This window comes from Mobula birostris, chromosome 3, assembly GCF_030028105.1.
Source record: "Mobula birostris isolate sMobBir1 chromosome 3, sMobBir1.hap1, whole genome shotgun sequence".
Taxonomy (NCBI): Eukaryota; Metazoa; Chordata; class Chondrichthyes; order Myliobatiformes; family Myliobatidae; genus Mobula; species Mobula birostris.
In genome coordinates this window covers 166,529,980-166,549,306 of record NC_092372.1, presented here as the reverse complement: position 1 = coordinate 166,549,306, position 19,327 = coordinate 166,529,980, and the positions used below count along the sequence as shown (strand labels likewise).

The 19,327-nt window shown below is 40.5% G+C and overlaps 1 protein-coding gene across 1 annotated transcript in view; it reads left to right on the top strand.

Moving 5' to 3' along the window:
* The window catches only part of LOC140195398 (E3 ubiquitin-protein ligase HECW1-like), a 409,392-nt gene that overhangs the window by 386,684 nt on the left and 3,381 nt on the right, over positions 1–19,327 (top strand). The window contains exons 27-28 of the mRNA XM_072253630.1: positions 2,062–2,147; positions 2,646–2,758. Of these exons, the coding sequence (XP_072109731.1) occupies positions 2,062–2,147; positions 2,646–2,758 (199 nt within the window). The remainder of the gene's footprint in view (positions 1–2,061; positions 2,148–2,645; positions 2,759–19,327) is intronic.

Sequence of the window (19,327 nt, the reverse complement as noted above, 5' to 3'; positions counted from 1 at the left end):
ATGAACTGGCCTCAACTGTTTCCTGTGGCAGAGAATTCCACAGATTCACCACTCTCTGTGTGAAGAAGTTTTTCCTAATCTCGGTCCTAAAAGGCTTCCTCTCTATCCTCAAACTGTGACCCCTCGTTCTGGACTTTCCCAACATCGGGAACAATCTTCCTGCATCTAGCCTGTCCAATCCCTTTAGAATCTTATACGTTTCAATCAGATCCCCCCTCAATCTTCTAAATTCCGACGAGTACAAGCCCAGTTCATCCATTCTTTCTTCATATGAAAGTCCTGCCATCCCAGGAATCAATCTGGTGAACCTTCTCTGTACTCCCTCTATGGCAAGGATGTCTTTCCTCAGATTAGTTCAGATAAGTTCCTCAGATCAGATAAGTTCTGTTTCTCTTATGTATTTCAAGCAATGGGAAGACATTCATAAATCAGAAAATGTTTTCTGAAAATGAGGTCGGGATTGAATCCCAGGCACTGGAGTTGTGAGGTAGCAGCTCTCTTATCTCTGTCACCGGACTACAGCTCACACTGATGCGTATACTTCTTTTTTCATTAATACCATTTTTCATCAGATCTTGTCTAAAGGATTTATCTCCAAAATCCACTTTGAGACTCTCCAACCTGTTCTAGAAGGGTCATTATATAACAGAGAGGGAAAGAGGTGACCTTAAGCCTATCACCATGTACCAAATTACCATCCACTTCCTAGAGATAAAAAGGTTTGTTACAATCAACTGCTAATCCAGTCCCCATATCTAATTTCAAATTAAATGGAATGTTATTTCCTTCAATGTCATTCATCTCTAATTAAAAAAGGATTTGAACCCCAAACTTATTCTTGAACACTTAATTTAGCTGACATTGTGTGCGATACTGAGAGAAAATTGAATTGTCCAAAAGTCATATTTTTCCATGATCTAAAACCATTTTTTGTCTATGCTGTTGATTTAGATTGATGTGAAAGATGTTGTGGTGCCATTTAGAAAGAGCAATTTGCTCCCTCAGTCCTTTTAACTGATCACTTCCCTCAGTGTTGCTTACACCAGTCATTGAAAGTGGGCATGCAGGTACAGCAGGCAGTGAAAAAGGCGAATGGTATGCTGGCATTCATAGCAAGAGGATTTGAGTACAGGAGCAGGGAGGTACTACTGCAGTTGTACAAGGCCTTGGTGAGACCACACCTGGAGTATTGTGTGCAGTTTTGGTCCTCTGAGGAAAGACATTCTTGCCATAGAGGGGGTACAAAGAAGGTTCACCAGATTGATTCCTGGGATGGCAGGACTTTCATATGATGAAAGACTGGATCGACTAGGCTTATACTCTCTGGAATTTAGAAGGTTGAGGGGGGATCTGATTGAAACGTATAAAATTCTAAAGGGATTGAACAGGCTAGATGCAGGAAGATGGTTCCCGATGTTGGGGATTGTCCAGAACGAGGGGTCACAGTTTGAGGAAAAAGGGGAAGCCTTTCAGGACCGAGATGAGGAAAAACTTCTTCACACAGAGAGTGGTGAATCTGTGGAATTCTCTGCCACAGGAAACAGTTGAGGCCAGTTCATTGGCTATATTTAAGAAGGAGTTAGATAAGGCCCTTGTGGCTAAAGGGATCAGTGTGTACGGAGAGAAGGCAGGTACAGGGTTCTGAATTGGATGATCAGCCATGATCGTACTGAATGGCGGAGCAGGCTCGAAGGGCTGAATGGCCTACTCCTGCACCTATTCTCTATGTTTCTATGTGATCCTGTTATCTGCAAAATGAATACCATTTTTGTGTGAAATAAGTTCTATTTCCAACCTTCTATAAAAATTCTTCTCCCACTACAACATTCACACATATTTAATTATTGATTTAAATATACAGTTCAATTTATTTTTTTGCTATTATCAGGATTGAAAGTAATTTATCAATTATTTTCTGGAGTAATCTGCCCTACTAAATCTAGATGGAAATTATTGTGAAGACTCTTGTTAAAAGTTCAGATGTGCCAGAAACCCAGCCAATTGATAAACATATAGTCATGGATATGGTCTTGCATTTAATGCAGGTTTTCTCTTGCACAGGTTATCATGATGGTCACATTGTGATAAAGTGGTTCTGGACGGCTGTGGAGCACTTCAACAATGAGCAGCGTCTCCGGCTTTTACAGGTACGTAATAGGTGAGGTTGGTATTGATCTCACATGGCTCAGGAGGTTGGATGCTAGCCCTAACAGTTTGGTTTAAGTCCATTTGTTTCACATTTCTTATAACTGTTTTTAAGACCCAAAATTGCTGTGTTGAACCACTGAACACCTCTGTTAAAGTAACCAGTAGAAGCATCCAATTAGAATGCATGAGGTGTTGCTAATTAGTATTGTAAATGGCCATTTTTGGTTTACAAAATTACTACAGAATAAAAGATAATCGGTGAAAGCTCTTTAAAATAATTTCAACTGATTGTTTTCAAAAGCAATGTGAATATTTACCTGAGACAATGTTCTGGTTAGCCTAAATCTATGCAGGATGTTATCAGAGAGTTACATTGTTCAGGTTTACAAGTGGTAATGAGGTCCTTGAATTAAGCAGTTCTTTACATGATTAGGCACTGTAAGTTAACTAGTAGCTGGTATATTTATTTATAGGACAGTTTTCACTTTCTTTACCAGTTTGTGACGGGGACATCCAGCATCCCTTACGAAGGCTTTGCTGCACTGAGAGGGAGCAATGGACTCAGGCGATTCTGTATCGAGAAATGGGGAAAAGTGACATCACTGCCAAGGTATATTTCAGGGAATAATTTTTTAAAAAGTTACTTCAGTGTGTAGCAATAATCCTGTTGCTTCGTACATCAAAATGTTCTTTAGGAATGAGGTGATAAGACCTGCTGATTTCTTGATCACCTGAATCAATGCTGCATTGTGTTTCTTTGCTAGGTGATATGATGTATATAATTCAGTTCTTCGTTCCTCTGTCCTCACTTCCTACAAGGAAGAATTGTGCCCAGAAATGATATTGAACATAAGTTGGCTGTATTATATTCCTAAAATATATGTGAGCAGCAATAGAACCCACTTTGACAATAGTTGACAAATATATTAATTCCTGTATAACAACTAATTGAAATAATGCACTGGATGTATGGTCCTTCATACATGGAAAGTGTAATTTCTGCAACACTGCATGCTAATAACTAATGCTGACCATTAGGAAATTAATGCCTTTTAGTTTTGATAACTGATAAATCCTCAGTTAAAGCACCAGCATTTCTAAGTAGATAGAATTTAATAAAACTGCTTAAATGCATGATGCAAAATGCATAATCTTTAAACATTTTGTATTCATGCATGAGTTGTTAAACATGGTCATTTCTGGAGCTAAGAGGACTACAGAATATCAACTCCACAATCTCTGTCAGCACAGGTGCACCACAAGGCTGTGTGCTTAGTCCCCTGCCCTTCTCACTTTACACCTATGACTGTGAGGCTAATGCCGTAATTAAGTTTGCTGACAACGCCACGGTCAATGACCGAATCAAAGGTGGTGATGAATCAGCACGTAGAAGGGAAATTGAAAATTTGGCTGTGTGGTGGCACCACAACAATCGCTCACTCAGTCTCAGCAAGACCAAGTAGATGATTGTTAACTTCAGGAGGAAACCGGAGGTACATGAGCCAGTGGTCATTGGAGGGTCAGAGGTGGAGAGGGTCAGCAACTTTAAATTCCTCAGTGTTATCTTTTCAGGGGATCTGTCCTAGGTCTAGCACACAAGTGCAATTATGAAGATAGCATGGCAGCGTCTCTACTTTATTAGAAGTTTACAAAGATTAGGCACGACATCTAATATTTTGATAACTTTCTGTATTTGTGCGGTGGAGAGTATACCAACTGGTTGCATTGGAGCCTGGTATGGAAACACCAATGCCCTTGAACGGAAAAGCCTACAAAAAATAATGGATATGGCCTAGTCCATCACACTCAAGACCTCCCCACCATTGAACACATCTACATGGTGCATTGTTGCAGGAAAGCAGCATCCATCATCAAGGATTCTCACCATTCCCACCCCATACTCTCTTCTTGCTGCTGCCATCAGGACGAAGGTACGAGAGCCTCAAGACCCACACTAGGTTCAGGAACAGTAATTATCTCTCAACCAGAGAGGATGACTTCACTCGCCCCATCACTGAACTGTTCCCACAACCTTTGGACTCACTTTCAAGGACTCTTCATCTCCTGTTCTTGATATTTATTGCTTAATTGTTTATTTTTTTTTGCAGTTTGTTTTCTTTTGCACATTGTTTTTTGCCCATCCTGTTGGATGTAGTCTTTCATTGATTCTATTGTGTCTCTTGTGTTTAGTGTGATTGCCCACAGAAAATTAATCTCAAGGTTGTATAGGTTGACATATATATACTTTGAACTTTGAACTTTAAAATTGTATTTTGCACCTGAGTTGCCCACTGCTTTGTATCAGACGTTGTGATGAGGATATTGGAAAGGCCAAATATTACTGGAAAAATCTTTTGTAGAAAGTAGAAGTAAACAATTTTCTGTCTCTGCAGTCTTAGTATCTTCTTGAAGACAAAAACAGAACCTACACCAGGCTCAGGGGTTGCCGTCAGATATATCATAATGATTCTGCCTCACAGAAAAGGAGGAAATTAGAAATGTCTCCTAGGTTCCCAGCCAGATTTTGGTGCAAATCAGAAAATGAGGTGATCCGCAACATAGCAGCTCTCTGCAGGTGGGCTATACTGTGTCTTCTCTCCTCAAGCCTAAGATCTTTGACTTTATCATTCTGACATATAAAAAAATCACTTAGTATGTTGAATGAAAATTGTCAAAGAGTGTTAACTGTACAACCCATGGCCCAGATTTTGTGGTCAGCAACAGAGCAATAGCACTGCCACCAATCACAAAGAAAGTTACAACAAACCTCATATTCATCACCATCCTAAACTTCATATTCCATCTGGTAGCCTCAAAACTGATGGCATGGACATTCATTTCTCTAAATTAAGGTAATTACCCCCCTTTCCTTTTTCCATTCTCCATTCTGGATCCCATCTCATCCCTCCTCTTCACCTGCCATTCATCTCCCACTGATTCCCCTCCCCCTTGGTTATCTTCTATGGTCCATTCTCCTCTCCTTTTAGATTCCTATACTTCAGCCCTTTATCACCTCCTGGTTTCTTACTTCATCCCCCAGCTGAACCCACCCATCTTCTGCCTCTCCTGGACTCATCTATTACCTGCCAGCTTGTGCTACTCCCCTCCCCCTCCCCCCCACCGTCTTTCTCCGGCTTCTACCCCCTTGCTTTCTAGTCCTGATGAAAGGTATCAGCCCCAAACATCAACAGTTTATTCCCTTCCATAGATGCTGCCTGACCTGCTGAGCTCCTCCAGTATATTGTGTATGTTGCTATGGATTTCCAGAATCTTTCGTTTCACAAACCTTGTGATCTCTATGAGATTTTGACTGTTGTCTAGGTTCAACTGAAGGGAATTCTGTGGTGCTCAGTAACACTATGTCCTGGGCAGTGAAAAAAAAACGCAAACAATCAGGAAATAAAGACTAATTCTTAGACCTCCTACTAGCAAGCAAAATAAAGATAAAGTATAATAACACAAGATTACAGCAGCATCTGAAAAATAATATTTTTAGAAAACAATGGAATCTGAAGTAGGGATGTTTATGTAAGAGCAGTTTTTTAGGGCCAGAGAGATTGTTAAGAAGTATTTGTGGCTCATTTTAACTGAGTTGTAACCAATTCAACAAGATGTAACATTTCATGATTTTGAACAAGGAGAACAATTTGTAAATAGTCGAAGCTTTTATCATCTCTCGAGATTACACTAGAGAATGCTCCAACGTTAAAACCTGTGGAAGAGTAGGAATTGTTGACAACAGCTTTTGAGTCTCTCTGGACATGTACATAGTCATGGGTTTATTGTCAGATTCTTTTCATTAGAAATGTCAGTGCAAATTCGAGGCTTTATATCATAATCAAGAACTGATAGCTATGCTACATCAGGGCAAATACAATAATAAAAAAAAGATAGTTCTCAAAAAGGCTGAAAACAGGAACTAAGCTGAATCATCAGCAGCTATTTCAGACGTAAAGTGTAGGTAGACTCAGATCAAAGCAAAACATGCTTTAAGTCAAGCAACACACACAAAATGCTGGTGAAACACAGCAGGCCAGGCTTTAAGTCATATGCTGTGCTTCAAGCAACTTTCAAATCTTCATGTCTTGGAAAGGCAACCTGACTTCAGCATTAATTCTGTGAACTGGTCACTTTATTGTTTGACCAGAGTATGCAGAGGATAATCTGTAATATATTCTCCAATATTATTGTATAGAATAATTCACTTGAGCAGATCTATGTGCCTTGACACAAATTAGTTGCATGATGCAAGCCAACTGTTGTATGGGATTGACTCAGTAGGCTTGCATCATGCACCTAATTTTGTGTCAGGACGTAAGTGCGGTAAGCTGCATAATAACAATGCAGACAGAAGGGAAATCATAACTGTGGGTGAGAAGGCCAGGCAAGATGGGGGGAGGAGGCATCAATAAATCAAGGAATTTGTAGCTTCAGCTGCACCTAGATCTGCTCTTGAGATTACAGAGCAACAATAATATAGAAGTACTTTAGGAGACTTCTGAATTCTAGAGAATAGCTGACACACATGGGACTATCAATTGTCTGTTGCTTTACAAACAGGCCTATCACTTGGTCCCAAAAAAAAAATTGCCCTCTTATGCAGGAGACTGAGAAGCCTGTTGCTCAATCAAGAATACTTGGTAATGTATGACATGGAGCAGGTAAAAGTGAGTCATGAAAGCAAGGCAGAACAAACAAAGTGAGAATCAAAAATTAATTGCCGGTGGAGCTCATTTGGTCAGGCAGCATCTGCAGAGGGAAATGGAAAGGTGGCTTTTCAGATGAATATGTCCAGCTGAAGGGGCTTAACCTGAAATATTGACTGTTTGTTTCATTCTATAAATGCCTCCTCACCCACGGAGATCCACATCAGTTTGCTTCTTTGTTCTAGATTCCTGTATCTACACTATTGCATATACCCCAGAATATTGAAAGACACATACAGTAGCAAGCAAAAGTTTGGGCAGTACTTAGTAACACCCCCTTTGGCAAGTATCACAGCTTGTAAACATTTTTTGTAGCCAGCTGAGTCTTTCATTTCTTGTTTGGGGGATTTTTCCTCTGTCCTCACCACAAAATTCAGCATCAGAAGTTTGCAAAGGAACATCGAAAGAAGCCTGATGTATTTTGGAAACAAGTCCTGTGGACTGATGGAGTTAAATTAGAACTTTTTGGCTGCAATGAGCAAAGGTATGTTTGGAGAAAAAAGGGTGCAGAATTTCATGAAAAGAACACCTCTCCAACTGTTAAGCACGGGGGTGGATCAATGATGCTTTGGGCTTGTGTTGCAGCCAGTGGTGCGGGGAATATTTACTGGTAGAGGGAAGAATGAATTCAATTAAATACCAGCAAATTCTGGAAGCAAACATCACACCATCTGTAAAAAAGCTGAAGATGAAAAGAGGATGGCTTCTACAACAGGATAATGATCCTAAACACACCTCAAAATCCACAATGGACTACCTCAAGAGGCGCAAGCTGAAGGTTTTGCCATGAATCTCACAGTCCCCTGACCTAAACATCATCGAAAATCTGTGGATAGACCTCAAAAGTGCAGTGCATGCAAGACGGTCCAAGATTCTCACAGAACTAGAAGCCTTTTGCGAGGAAGAATGGGCGAAAATCCCCCAAACAAGAATTGAAAGACTCTTAACTGGCTACAAAAAGCGTTTACAAGCTGTGATACTTGCCAAAGGGGATGTTACTAAGTACCGACCATGCAGGGTGCCCAAACTTTTGCTTCGGGCCCTTTTCCTTTTTTGTTATTTTGAAACTGTAAAATATGGAAATAAAAAAGTAATCTTGCTTAAAATATTAAAGAAATGTGTCATCTTTAACTTTATGCCTTTTGGAAATCAGTTCATCTTTTACCCGCTTAGCTATTCACAGTAACAGAAATTTTGACCGGGGTGCCCAAACTTTTGCATGCCACTGTATAAGGAGATTATAAACACGAAAATTTCTGCAGTTGATGGAAATCCAAAGCAACACACAAAAGATGCTGGAGGAACTCAGCAGGTCATGCAGTATTTGTGGAAACGAATAAACAGTCAAGCTGAAACCTTTCTTTGGGACTGTTTATCCATTTATTCAAAGGTTGGACAAATGCGCATTGTTCTCCCTAGAGTCTCAGAGGCTGTATGAGAATCAATGCACACAAAATGCTGGAGGAGCTTAGCAGGCCAGGCAACATCCGTGGAGAAAAGTACAGTCGATGCTGCCTGGCCTGCTGAGTTCCTCCACCATGTTGTGTGTGTTGCTTGGATTTCCAGCATCTGCAGATTTTCTCTTGTACGTGAGCTGTATGGGAAGTATAGTTAGGGCGGACAGTCTGAATCTTTTCCCCAGGATAGGCATGTCAAACACCAGAGGACGTGCTTTCATGGTCAGAGGTGGGGAGTCTGAAGGTGACATGAGGAACGAAGCAGAGAGTGGTAGGTATTTGGATAGGTTCCATGCATAGTCATGGAAGCAAGCAGTTTGGTGGAGTTTAAGAGGTTTTTAGATTGACACATGAATATAGAGGGAATGGAGAGATGTGGATGATATACAGGAAGATATATATCAAAATTGGCCTATCATCATGTGCTGAATGGTCTCTCCCATGCCTTACCATTCTATGTTCTACATTGTCTGTGCCTTCAGGAAAATGAGAATTCTGGAAGTGCTCCAGATATCTGGTTAATTTGATTAGCAGGACTGGAGTTAACTTTTTTTTGAAGAAAACCAAAGAGTATAGCAATTTGCATTGTCAATCATTCAGAAAAGAACTTGGGTTATCAGTTATCAGCTTTTTAATACATTAGATAATACATGGAGGTGTAGATGTCAGTGTGATGTGCATTTAAGTTATGATATTATGAAAATAAAATTACAAGGCTATCATGTTTCATAATTATCAACTGGAAAGGTTGTGAAATGATAACTATATTGGTTTTACTGACAGATAAGGACTGTAGTATGAATTAAGGAGATAAAGACTTTGAATATGGTCTACAATTATCTATTTTCTTTTACTCTATGCCTGTCCAGTTCTGCTTCAATTGATTTGTTTTCAGAAATGGCCTTGGACCTATCAGTTAATTGTGATATTTTCATGGAGAAGACTATTTCTCACACCAGCGGAGAAGCACTGGCCTCACAAATAATGGACCATTCCCATCAGCTTCAACATGAGCGAGAACTCCGAATTGGAGCTTCTGGGAAAGGTTACACAACAAGGAGTGAGAAAAAAAAGATGCAGGAGTGAGTTGCATATTCAAGGCTGAAAATACATTCTGATACTCTCCCCCGTTGTTTTATAGTTTCCTCCAGCACCTTTCAGAATTATGAACTGGAGCTCTAATTTGTTGTTAATATATATCCAGCTTCTCTATACACACAAACTTCTTGTCCTCTAGATGTGTCTCCAAGACCTGAAGAAAGAGAAGATAAAGAAACATGCTTCTTTACATCCAGTTGTACCATCAAATCAGGGCAAATACATTAATATTCACTCTTCCTCTTTTATGCATATGCATCTTTTACGACGTTTAACTATGGGGTGGAAAAGTAAGAGTCACCAAAAGTGAGTAGACAGGGTCATGAAATAAAGAATAAGCAAGCCAGATGGAAAATGTAAAGTGAGATATGCCTGACCACTGAGTTGGGAAGAGTTGTCAGAATGATGTGGAGTTCCATATTCCAAAGACTGTGCTTTTAAACAAATGATACCTTCAGAAGGCTCTTGGGGCCATTAACCCCTGTGGTACAGGTATGAAGACACTGCTTTGCATTGGATGATTGTATTTCCTTCTTTTGCTCCACAAAATGGAAACTTAATGAGCTACCTTGTGAAAACAAAACAAGATTAGAAGAAAGTTGTCTCACGTCAGGAATCACAAGAATAAGAGGAATGGGACTGATCTTGGATGATGATGTGGAAAAAATTGCTGACACCAGAAATGATTTGATGAACCTTTTATGGTCTTATTGTTGAGGTACTATCTCTAGTGAATCAAAATAAATGGACTTTGGACTGGAGGACACCATTCAGTAAGGATGATTAAGATGCATTGTAATCTTGTGTACTGTGGAAAGAGAAAGCTATTCTGTTTAATCTCCAATTAAATCAGGTTGAAATCAATGCTTGGCAAATTGATAATCAATAAGTCTTTAAATTATTTAATTGGACAGAAAAATTCAGGAAATGGTAAATCAAAAATAGTACCAAAGATGTCAGATCTGTTATTAAAAATAAGGAAGGCTCTGAAAGCAACAAGATAACAGACATTAATGTTGAAGGTAACAGAAGGGGGAAAAGCTCAAAACAAAATAGGACAAAGGAAAATTGTCATTGTAGAGATGCTGAAAGGTATGGCCAAGGTTAGTTACTAAACTTTGTAGTCAACTTGACATTTTAGAATAAATAGGTAAAATGGAAAAGGAAACATGAAGCCGCAGATGCTGAAATCTGTAGTGACAAACAATCTGCTGGAGGAATTCAGCAGGTTGAGCAACATCTGTGGTAGAAAAGGAACTTTTGCCACTTTGGGTCAAAGCCCTTCATTGGGATGGAAAATGGGAAAGAAAGTGGTTTTAGAAGGGAAGTAGCCCTGATAGTGAAGTCTGAAGAAAGAAAAACTTAGGAATTAGTTCATGTAGCTTGTTTTTTCCATTTAAAAAAAACCATCACCCATTTTCCCTCAAGTCAATTGTGCTAGTTATCAGTTCTAGGTTCAATAATGTCATAATGTGATGTATGTTAGGGTGACTGACCCTTACCCAGAATCTCTCTAAACTCAGAGATATCATTATGAATGTAATGCCCATTTACACCTGTACCAAAATAAATTAGAGCCAAAGCTTCACACAACAGTCATGGTGGAACAGTCTCATTCTAACTCATGAACTTTGTGCTGATCAAGGCCCTCCACTGGTTGGGGTCAACCATGGACGTTGCATAATAGCTGTCATATGCAAGCCAAGGCAGTACAATCTGGAGAGCAAGCAGTTGCCCATGCAGCAGGATCCCCATCCACACAGCTGATGAATCCAAAGGAACAGCAGAGACCAATACAGTTTGGCACTAGTGGCATCCCTGGATTTGCCAGTCAGTATTGACCTCAATATTGGATTGCCTTAGGTACACCAGCTCCAGCTCTTTCCTCAGGGTTTACTCCAGAAGACGTCCCCATGAGTGGGTATAGCCACAAGGCAGTGAAGGATTCAGATCAGAGTTTTCCTTCCCCTAGATGAGCTGCCAACCACAGCTGATGAGCCCCATCTGCCCTATAATCTGCCTTTGCCCCTTCTCCTGTAGGTAAAAGTGGTGCCCCACTATTGTGTTTTTCTCTAGTTATTTAAAGGGACATTCTAACTTTTATAAAGGAAGCTGACCGTGCAGTTTCAGAAATGACTGCCAGCTGTTCAGACATCTTCAGTGGCCCAAAGAGCTTATTACATCTGAGGTGGAAGGTTTTCAACTGCAGGAAGATATAAATGGTCTGCTCAATCAGGCAGAAAAGAGGCATCTGGGATTTAATTGGGAGAAGTGTGAAATAATGCATTTAAGGAGGTGTAAAAATACAAAGGAGCATATGGCACATGGGAGTATTTTGAGAGATGTGGAGGAACAGAGGGACCTCGACTTATAGGTACCCAATTCCTAAGTGTAACAGGACTAGTCAATTAAGTCATTAAAAAGCATATGGAATGCTTTGTTTTTGACTGCTAGGTGTGGCATAGGAGAACAGAAGTGCAATGCTAGAATTGCTAATGCCATTAGTAAGCCAGACACTAAGCCTTATGGAATTGTTTCCTGTTGACTCACTTATCTCTGTCATCCTCATACACTTCATTTATCTTTTCCTAGAATAGTGCTCATTCCATCTACCATATTCTCCTGATCATTTAACCGTTCCCCTCTTAGTTACCTACTCTATAACTCTGTCTTTTCCTCTTCATCCCACATGTCAAAAGTCATGTCAGTTTTCTCTGGGAAGACTTAAATATGGGCCCTCGTGTTCTTGCTTTAGACTCGTAGAAAGAACTGCTTACTTTCCGATATCCCGAAGCCATTCCTATTTCAGAGGTAATTTACTGGTGATGTGGAACATCACCTGCTCATCTAAAGTCTTGTCATCCTTGTCTCTTGTTAAAACTCTGTCTTACTCTTGGCTCTAGGACTGGTCTCCCTCTGCCTACCTATGTTGATAATGGACCATTAACCGAATAATTGGCAGCTGTGCACAAGTCCTACCTTGGCAATTTCAGTAAAGGATGAAAAGAACTGCAGTCCTTAATCTATGGTTAAATGCTTGTGGTTGAGACATTGCAGTAATCTTAAAGCAACAGCGGAGACTAGAACATCCTTCTCTTCATCTCTACCTTTCTGAACAGAGATTTGTATATATTTATGTCTGTCCCAGTGGTTAATTCACCAACTTATGGTGACTAACCAAAGCACTTTTTGTCCAACTGCAGTGCCTTTATGGCAGAGAGGTCTTACTTCTCTGTAATTGCTTTCCCTATTGGAATGCCATTGTTAAACCTGTTTCCACCTTCCTTTAAGACAATGCACTCAGATCATAACAGTGTTGAGAAATCATTTTCTCCTCTTCTGCCAAATCTTCCACACAATAATTTCCTTTCTATCAACTACCCCAGTAACATCTGCCACAGTGTGAATAAGAGGTTCCCTCGGAATTTTGCTAGGGTCATTCCTAAACACGCCTTGAGGGAGACACTACATATTCTGCCCAGTTACTCAATCTATCTCAATACAGGTATCAAAAGGGAGTTTACAAGTTTCATTATGCAGCATCAACATAGTTTCAATGAAATATTTAGAACATAGAACATTACAGCACAGTACAGCACACATTGTTGTGCTGAGCTTTTAACCTACTCCAAGATCAACCTAATACTTCTCTCCACAAAACCCTCTCTTTTTCCTATCATCCATATACTTATCTAAGTTTCTTAAATGTCCCTAATGTGTCCACACCTACCACCACCCATGGCTGGCCATTCCATTCACCAACACTCTCTGTGTGAAAAAACTTGCCTCTGACATCCCCCCATTCCCCCTGAGGTTAGTCATTTCCACCCTGGGAAACAGTCCCTGACTATCCACTCGGTCTATGTTGCTTAACATTCCTTAACTGTTGTTGTCTGCTCTTCTCAGTATTCAGTACAAGACATAATTTGCACGCTTTGAAAGGGAGAACTACAGCTGTGAAGATCCCTGCTGCACCTGATGACCCTGTGATCTCTGTCTCAGAGGCCAATGTTAGACTGTCTTTAAAGAGAATGAACCCTCGCAAGGCAGAAGGTCCCGATGGAGTACCTGGTAAGGCTCTGCAAACCTGTGCCAACCAACTAGCAGGAGTATTCAAGGACATTTTCAACCTCTCACCACTACGGACGGAAGATCCCACTTGCTTCAAAAAGGCAACCAGTGCCAAAGAAAAATAATGTGAGCTGCCTTAATGACCATTGCCCGGTAGGACTCGCATCGACAGTGATGAGATGCTTTGAGAGGTTGGTCATGACTAGACTGAACTCCTGCCTCAGCAAGGACCTGGACCCATTGCAATTTGCCTATCGCCACAATAAGTCAACGGCAGACACAATCTCAATGGCTCTCCACACGACTTTAGACCACCTAGACAACACAAACACCTATGTCAGGATGCTGTTCATTGACTATGGCTCAGCATTTAATATCATCATTCCCACAATTCTGATTGATAAGTTTCAGAGCTTGGGCCTCTGTACCTCCCTCTGCAACTGGGGAGGAGAAGATGGCGCGACGCAGCGTGCGCGGCCTCTACAGTGAATGATATCGGTATCTGTCAAGTAGGATGCCATGCACAATCCTGATTTGATGGAGACAGACGTGAGAAGCATGGAGGAACATCTGGAGAAACTTCTGAAATGCCCACTTCGCTGCCGCTGCTACTGTGCGATCGAGAATCTCTGGAGGGGAAGGCCCCAAATCCTCGGCTTTGCCTATTGCCTGTTGCCGGGGCCGGGGTCAAAGCGCTCGGCAGAGATGGTGCTCGGTGCTCGGTGTCGGAGGGCTGGTCGGAGGCTCGAAGTTTTCAGACGAACTCAAGAGTCAGCTGTGGTCGGGTGCTTCCAGGGTGCTGCATCAGCAAGTTTGCGGCACTGGAGGTTCATGGCAGGGAGAGTTTTCTTCCTACTTCTACCGTCTGTGTGAGATGATGGGACTTTCGAGACTTTGAGACTTTTTTTTACCATGCCCATGGTCTGTTCTTTATCAAATTATGGTATTGTTTTGCACTGTTGTAACTATATGTTATAATTATCAGGTCTTTGTCAGTTTTTTAGTCTTGGTCTGTCTTGTGTTTCTGTGATATCGACTGGAGGAACATTGTATCATTTTTAATGCATGCATTACTAAATGACAATAAACGAGGACTGCATGTCCTCATAATCTAATCTAAAAAAAAACTTCCTAACCAGAAGACCACAGTCCGTGCGGATTGGTGATAACATATCCTCCTTGCCGATGATCAACTCTGGCGCACCTCGGGTGTGTGCTTAGCCCACTGCTCTACTCTATGTATACCCATGACTGTGTGGCTAGGCATAGCTGAAGTACCATCTACAAATTTGCTGATGTTGGTAGAATCTCAGGTGGTGACGAGAGGGTGTACAGGAGTGAGATATGCCAACAAGTGGAGTGGTGCCACAGCAACAACCTGGCACTCAACGTCAGTAAGACGAAAGAGCTGATTGTGGACTTCAGGAAGGGTAAGACGAAGGAACACATACCAATCCTCATAGGGGGATCAGAATTGGAGAGTGTGAGCAGCTTTAAGTTCCTGGGCGTCAAGATCTCTGAGGATCTAACCTGGTCCCAACATAGCGATGTAGTCATAAAGAAGACAAGACAGCGGCTATACTTAATTAGGAGTTTGAAGAGATTTGGCATGTCAGCAAATACACTCAAAAACTTCTATAGGTGTACAGTTGAGAGCATTCTGACAGGCTGCATCACTGTCTGGTATGGAGGGGCTACTGCACAGGACCGAAAGAAGCTGCAGAAGGTTGTAAATCTAGTCAGCTCCATCTTGGGCACTAGCCTACAAAGTACCCAGGACATCTTTAGGGAGCGGTGTCTCAGAAAGGCAGAGTCCATTATAAAGGACCTTCAGCACCCAGGGCATGCCCCTTTCTTACTGTTACCATCAGGCAGGAGGTACAGAAGCCTGAAGGCACACACGTAGAGATTCAGGAACAGCTTCTTCCCCTCTGCCAACCGATTCCTGAATGGACATTGAATCTTTGGACACTACCTCACTTTTTTTTAATATACAGTATTTCTGTTTTTGCACATTTAAAAAAAAATCTATTCAATATATGAAATTGATTTACAGTCAACCTTCACTAATCTGACTACCTGTAATCCGGTTCCTTTGATAATCTGGCACTGATTATGCTTAATGTGATACTTCTGTAATTCAGCATTTTCACTAATCCAGCACTCCTCAGGTTCCGGTGGTGCCGGATTAGTGAAGGTTAACCTGCACTTGTTTATTTATTATGTTGTATTTTATTTATTATTATTTTTTTCTCTCTCTGCTAAATTATGTATTGCATTGAACTGCTGATGCTAAATTAACAAATTTCACGTCACATGCCAGTGATAATAAACCCGATTCTGAATTTCTCCTCTTGTAAATCGGATTTCTCTCTATCATGGTGCAGGGAATTAGTTGGTGTTTAAATACCAGATGGTGAGTGAAAAAGCAGCCATTGGGTTATATCATCACCAGGTATAGCATATGGCCCTTCCCTTTTCCATTCATTCCTGCTTGCCTGATATCTATTGCGCCACTATCTCTGGCTCAGTCCTCTGGCTTGTGGTTTGTTTCTCAATGTTGTACCATATGTTTCAGTCTCTGGGAATGTGGTTTGCCAGCATTGCAACTGCTCTTGTTTTGCTCTGCCTGTTGCTACTTATCTTATGGAATGAATCTTCAATCATATTCTTCAAATTGTACTATGGAGTATTTCAGGGAAGAAGTCCAAAGCTAGTTCTATTAATTTAATAGCAAAACCAGGGATAGCAGTGAGCCTTTTGTTCCAACAACTGTGTTGCAATGGGATCTCTAAACTTTTAGTTTTGATTACTCAATCTTTCTGTGAATTATTATCATAAATAGTTATTTAAAGGTGAGAGGGGACCTGAAGAGCAGATTTTTCACACAGAGGGTTGTGGTTAAATGGAATGATCTGCCAGAGGAAGTGGCAGAAGTTGATGAAATTACATCTTTTAAAAGACATTTGGACAGGTACGTGGATAAGACAAGTTCAGAGAGATAAGGGCCAAATGCAGCTGAGGAAGACACCTTGTTGGCATGGACAAATTGGGCTGAAGGCCTGTATCCATGCTGTACACCTCTAAGAGTCTTAGCTTTAAAAGTAGCAATTTCATATTTAAATTATGCATCAGTGATGTTCAGAATTTAATTACCTTTTAATCTGTTTGGTTGTAATTCAAAGCTTTACCCTTGTTTTCTGGATTTCACTGCCACCATTCGCTACCAGAAAAATAATTTCCAAAATGAATTATTTGTCCAGTCAAATTCTATTCCTTGTTTCAAACGTTATTGTCAGTTTACTTGTTTACTCCTTCTCTACGTGGAATATAATCTAACTCTACTAAGACGATTCCCCTGCCGGGCACACAGGATTCTTGCCCAATGAAATGTGTTTTCCTGTACTTCTATTTTCTGGTCTTGAGAAGGTGCATTCTTAGAAATGTGATTGAATGTTCAGAAAGCATTGGAAATGATTATCTTTGGGTCTTTTTAATACATAATCTTTTATATTCCTTTTTTCTACTGTTATCTGTGTATTTTAGAAATAAAAGACTTGCTTTCAAAGAAATACTTCTCATAGCACAGCTGCTGACAACAGCTGCTTCCTCAGTGCTTCCAGTGACCACAGTTCTACACAAGGCTATTCCATTAGACTGTCAATGGCTATTGTGGATTTGGAGGAAAAAGAGGAATTTAAGACAGGCTGGGAAAAATATGGAATCTGATATCCATTAAAATTCAGCCCTGCATTCAAGCAAATAGGTCTAAGTGAACACGAGTTTTGATATATTGAAGAGAATTATCAGTTCACAAACAAGGCAATTGTCTTGTGGCATTTAGTTCAGGGACACAATCCCAAATGCTCAGTTCCGTATTACTATGAAAATTACCAGAGGTCCTGATTGATTTCAAACCAGCACTGATGGCATTTGACACATAGATAACTGATGATGTATTGATGTTTAATATATATTTTTACCCCAGAGGGAATATCATATTAACAAAGTGGAAAAGGAGAGTTTCCTTTTTAGAGAGTCATTCCTGGTGTCAGAATGTTTCCTACAGTTTTGCAAGGAACGGATAATGTGGTGCATTTCAATTTTCATAAGACACTAAATAAGGTATCAGATAAAAAAATTATTGAGTCAAGGGGTTAAGGGTAATACATTAGAATAGATAAATGAATAGAAGTTATCCACTATTACATACAGTACAAAGATAAGAGAGTGAGTTACGAACAGAACAAAGTCTTTAGAGAAACAATTTATGTGAGTGGGAAAAAAGATGGCAGATGCAGTATAATTGAGGTGAATATAAGATTACCACTGTGTTAGGAAAAAGAGAAGAGCAGATGGCGTGAAACTATTAAGTGTTTGTGATCAAAGTGATCTTGTACATGAAATGTAGAAAGCTAGCATACCGGTAAAGCAAGTAATTAAGGATGCAGATGGAATGTTGCAGGAGGATGGAGAACACGGCAGATGAAGTCTTGCTACAATATGCAGGATTTGGTAGATTTCACCTGGATCACTGCATACAGTTTTGTTCTTTAAAGTCTGCCCTGAAGATTTACCAGTTCTTTTTTCTTTGAGATGAGAGACCTATAATATGAGGGAGGATTGACTAAAATGGCATAAACTCGCCAGAGCTGTAATGGAGAGAGGTGATGTCATGAAAGCATCAAATTTTGAGGAGTTGGGGATATCTAGAAGTAGAGTGTTGTCAAAGGATAATGGGTCAGCCACTTAGGACTGAGTTTAGAAAGAACATCTCTCTCACAAGACCCAGTTAGGACTGAGGTGAGAAAGAACATCTCTCTCACAAGACCCAGTTAGGACTGAGGTGAGAAAGAACATCTCTCTCACAAGACCCAGTTAGGACTGAGGTGAGAAAGAACATCTCTCTCACAAGACCCACTTAGGACTGAGTTTAGAAAGAACATCTCTCTCACAAGACCCAGTTAGGGCTGAGTTTAGAAAGAACATCTCCCTCACAAGACCCAGTTAGGACTGAGTTTAGAAAGAACATCTCTCTCACAAGACCGAATTAGGACTGAGGTGAGAAAGAATATCTCTCTCATAAGTCCCAGTTAGGACTGAGTTTAGAAAGAACATGTCTCTCACAAGACCCAGTTAGGACTGAGTTTAGAAAGAACATCTCTCTCACAAGACCGAATTAGGACTGAGGTGAGAAAGAATATCTCTCTCATAAGTCCCAGTTAGGACTGAGTTTAGAAAGAACGTGTCTCTCACAAGACCCAGTTAGGACTGAGTTTAGAAAGAACATCTCTCTCACAAGACCCACTTAGGACTGAGTTTAGAAAGAACATGTGTCTCACAAGACCCAGTTAGGACTGAGGTGAGAAGGAACATCTTTCTCACAGGAAGTTTAACATACCAATCCTTGGAATTCTCTCCCTCAACACCATTAAGTATATTTCAGTCTAATGTAGAAGTATTTGGACCATAGGAGCATAAATGTTGGTCAGGATCAGACAAGAAAATATAACTGAATTTAAAGATGAGATCTCCGATCTACCAGAGGTAGGTTTTCCACACAGAGAATGGAGGAAGCATGGAATACCCTGCCAGAGTAGTGGTAGAGGCAGATACATTCGGGGCATTTAAGAAACTCTCAGATAGGCACATGGATGATAGAAAAATGGAGGGCTATGTAGGAGGGAAGGATTAGATTAATCTTAAACTAGGTTTAAAGGTTAGCACAATATCATGGGTCGAAGAGCTTGTAGTGTGTTGTAATATTCTATGTTTTATGTTCTTATTGAATGGTGCCGGAGGTACAAGCAGCATATGTCCAATTGGTGCTCCTTTTTTGTGTTATGT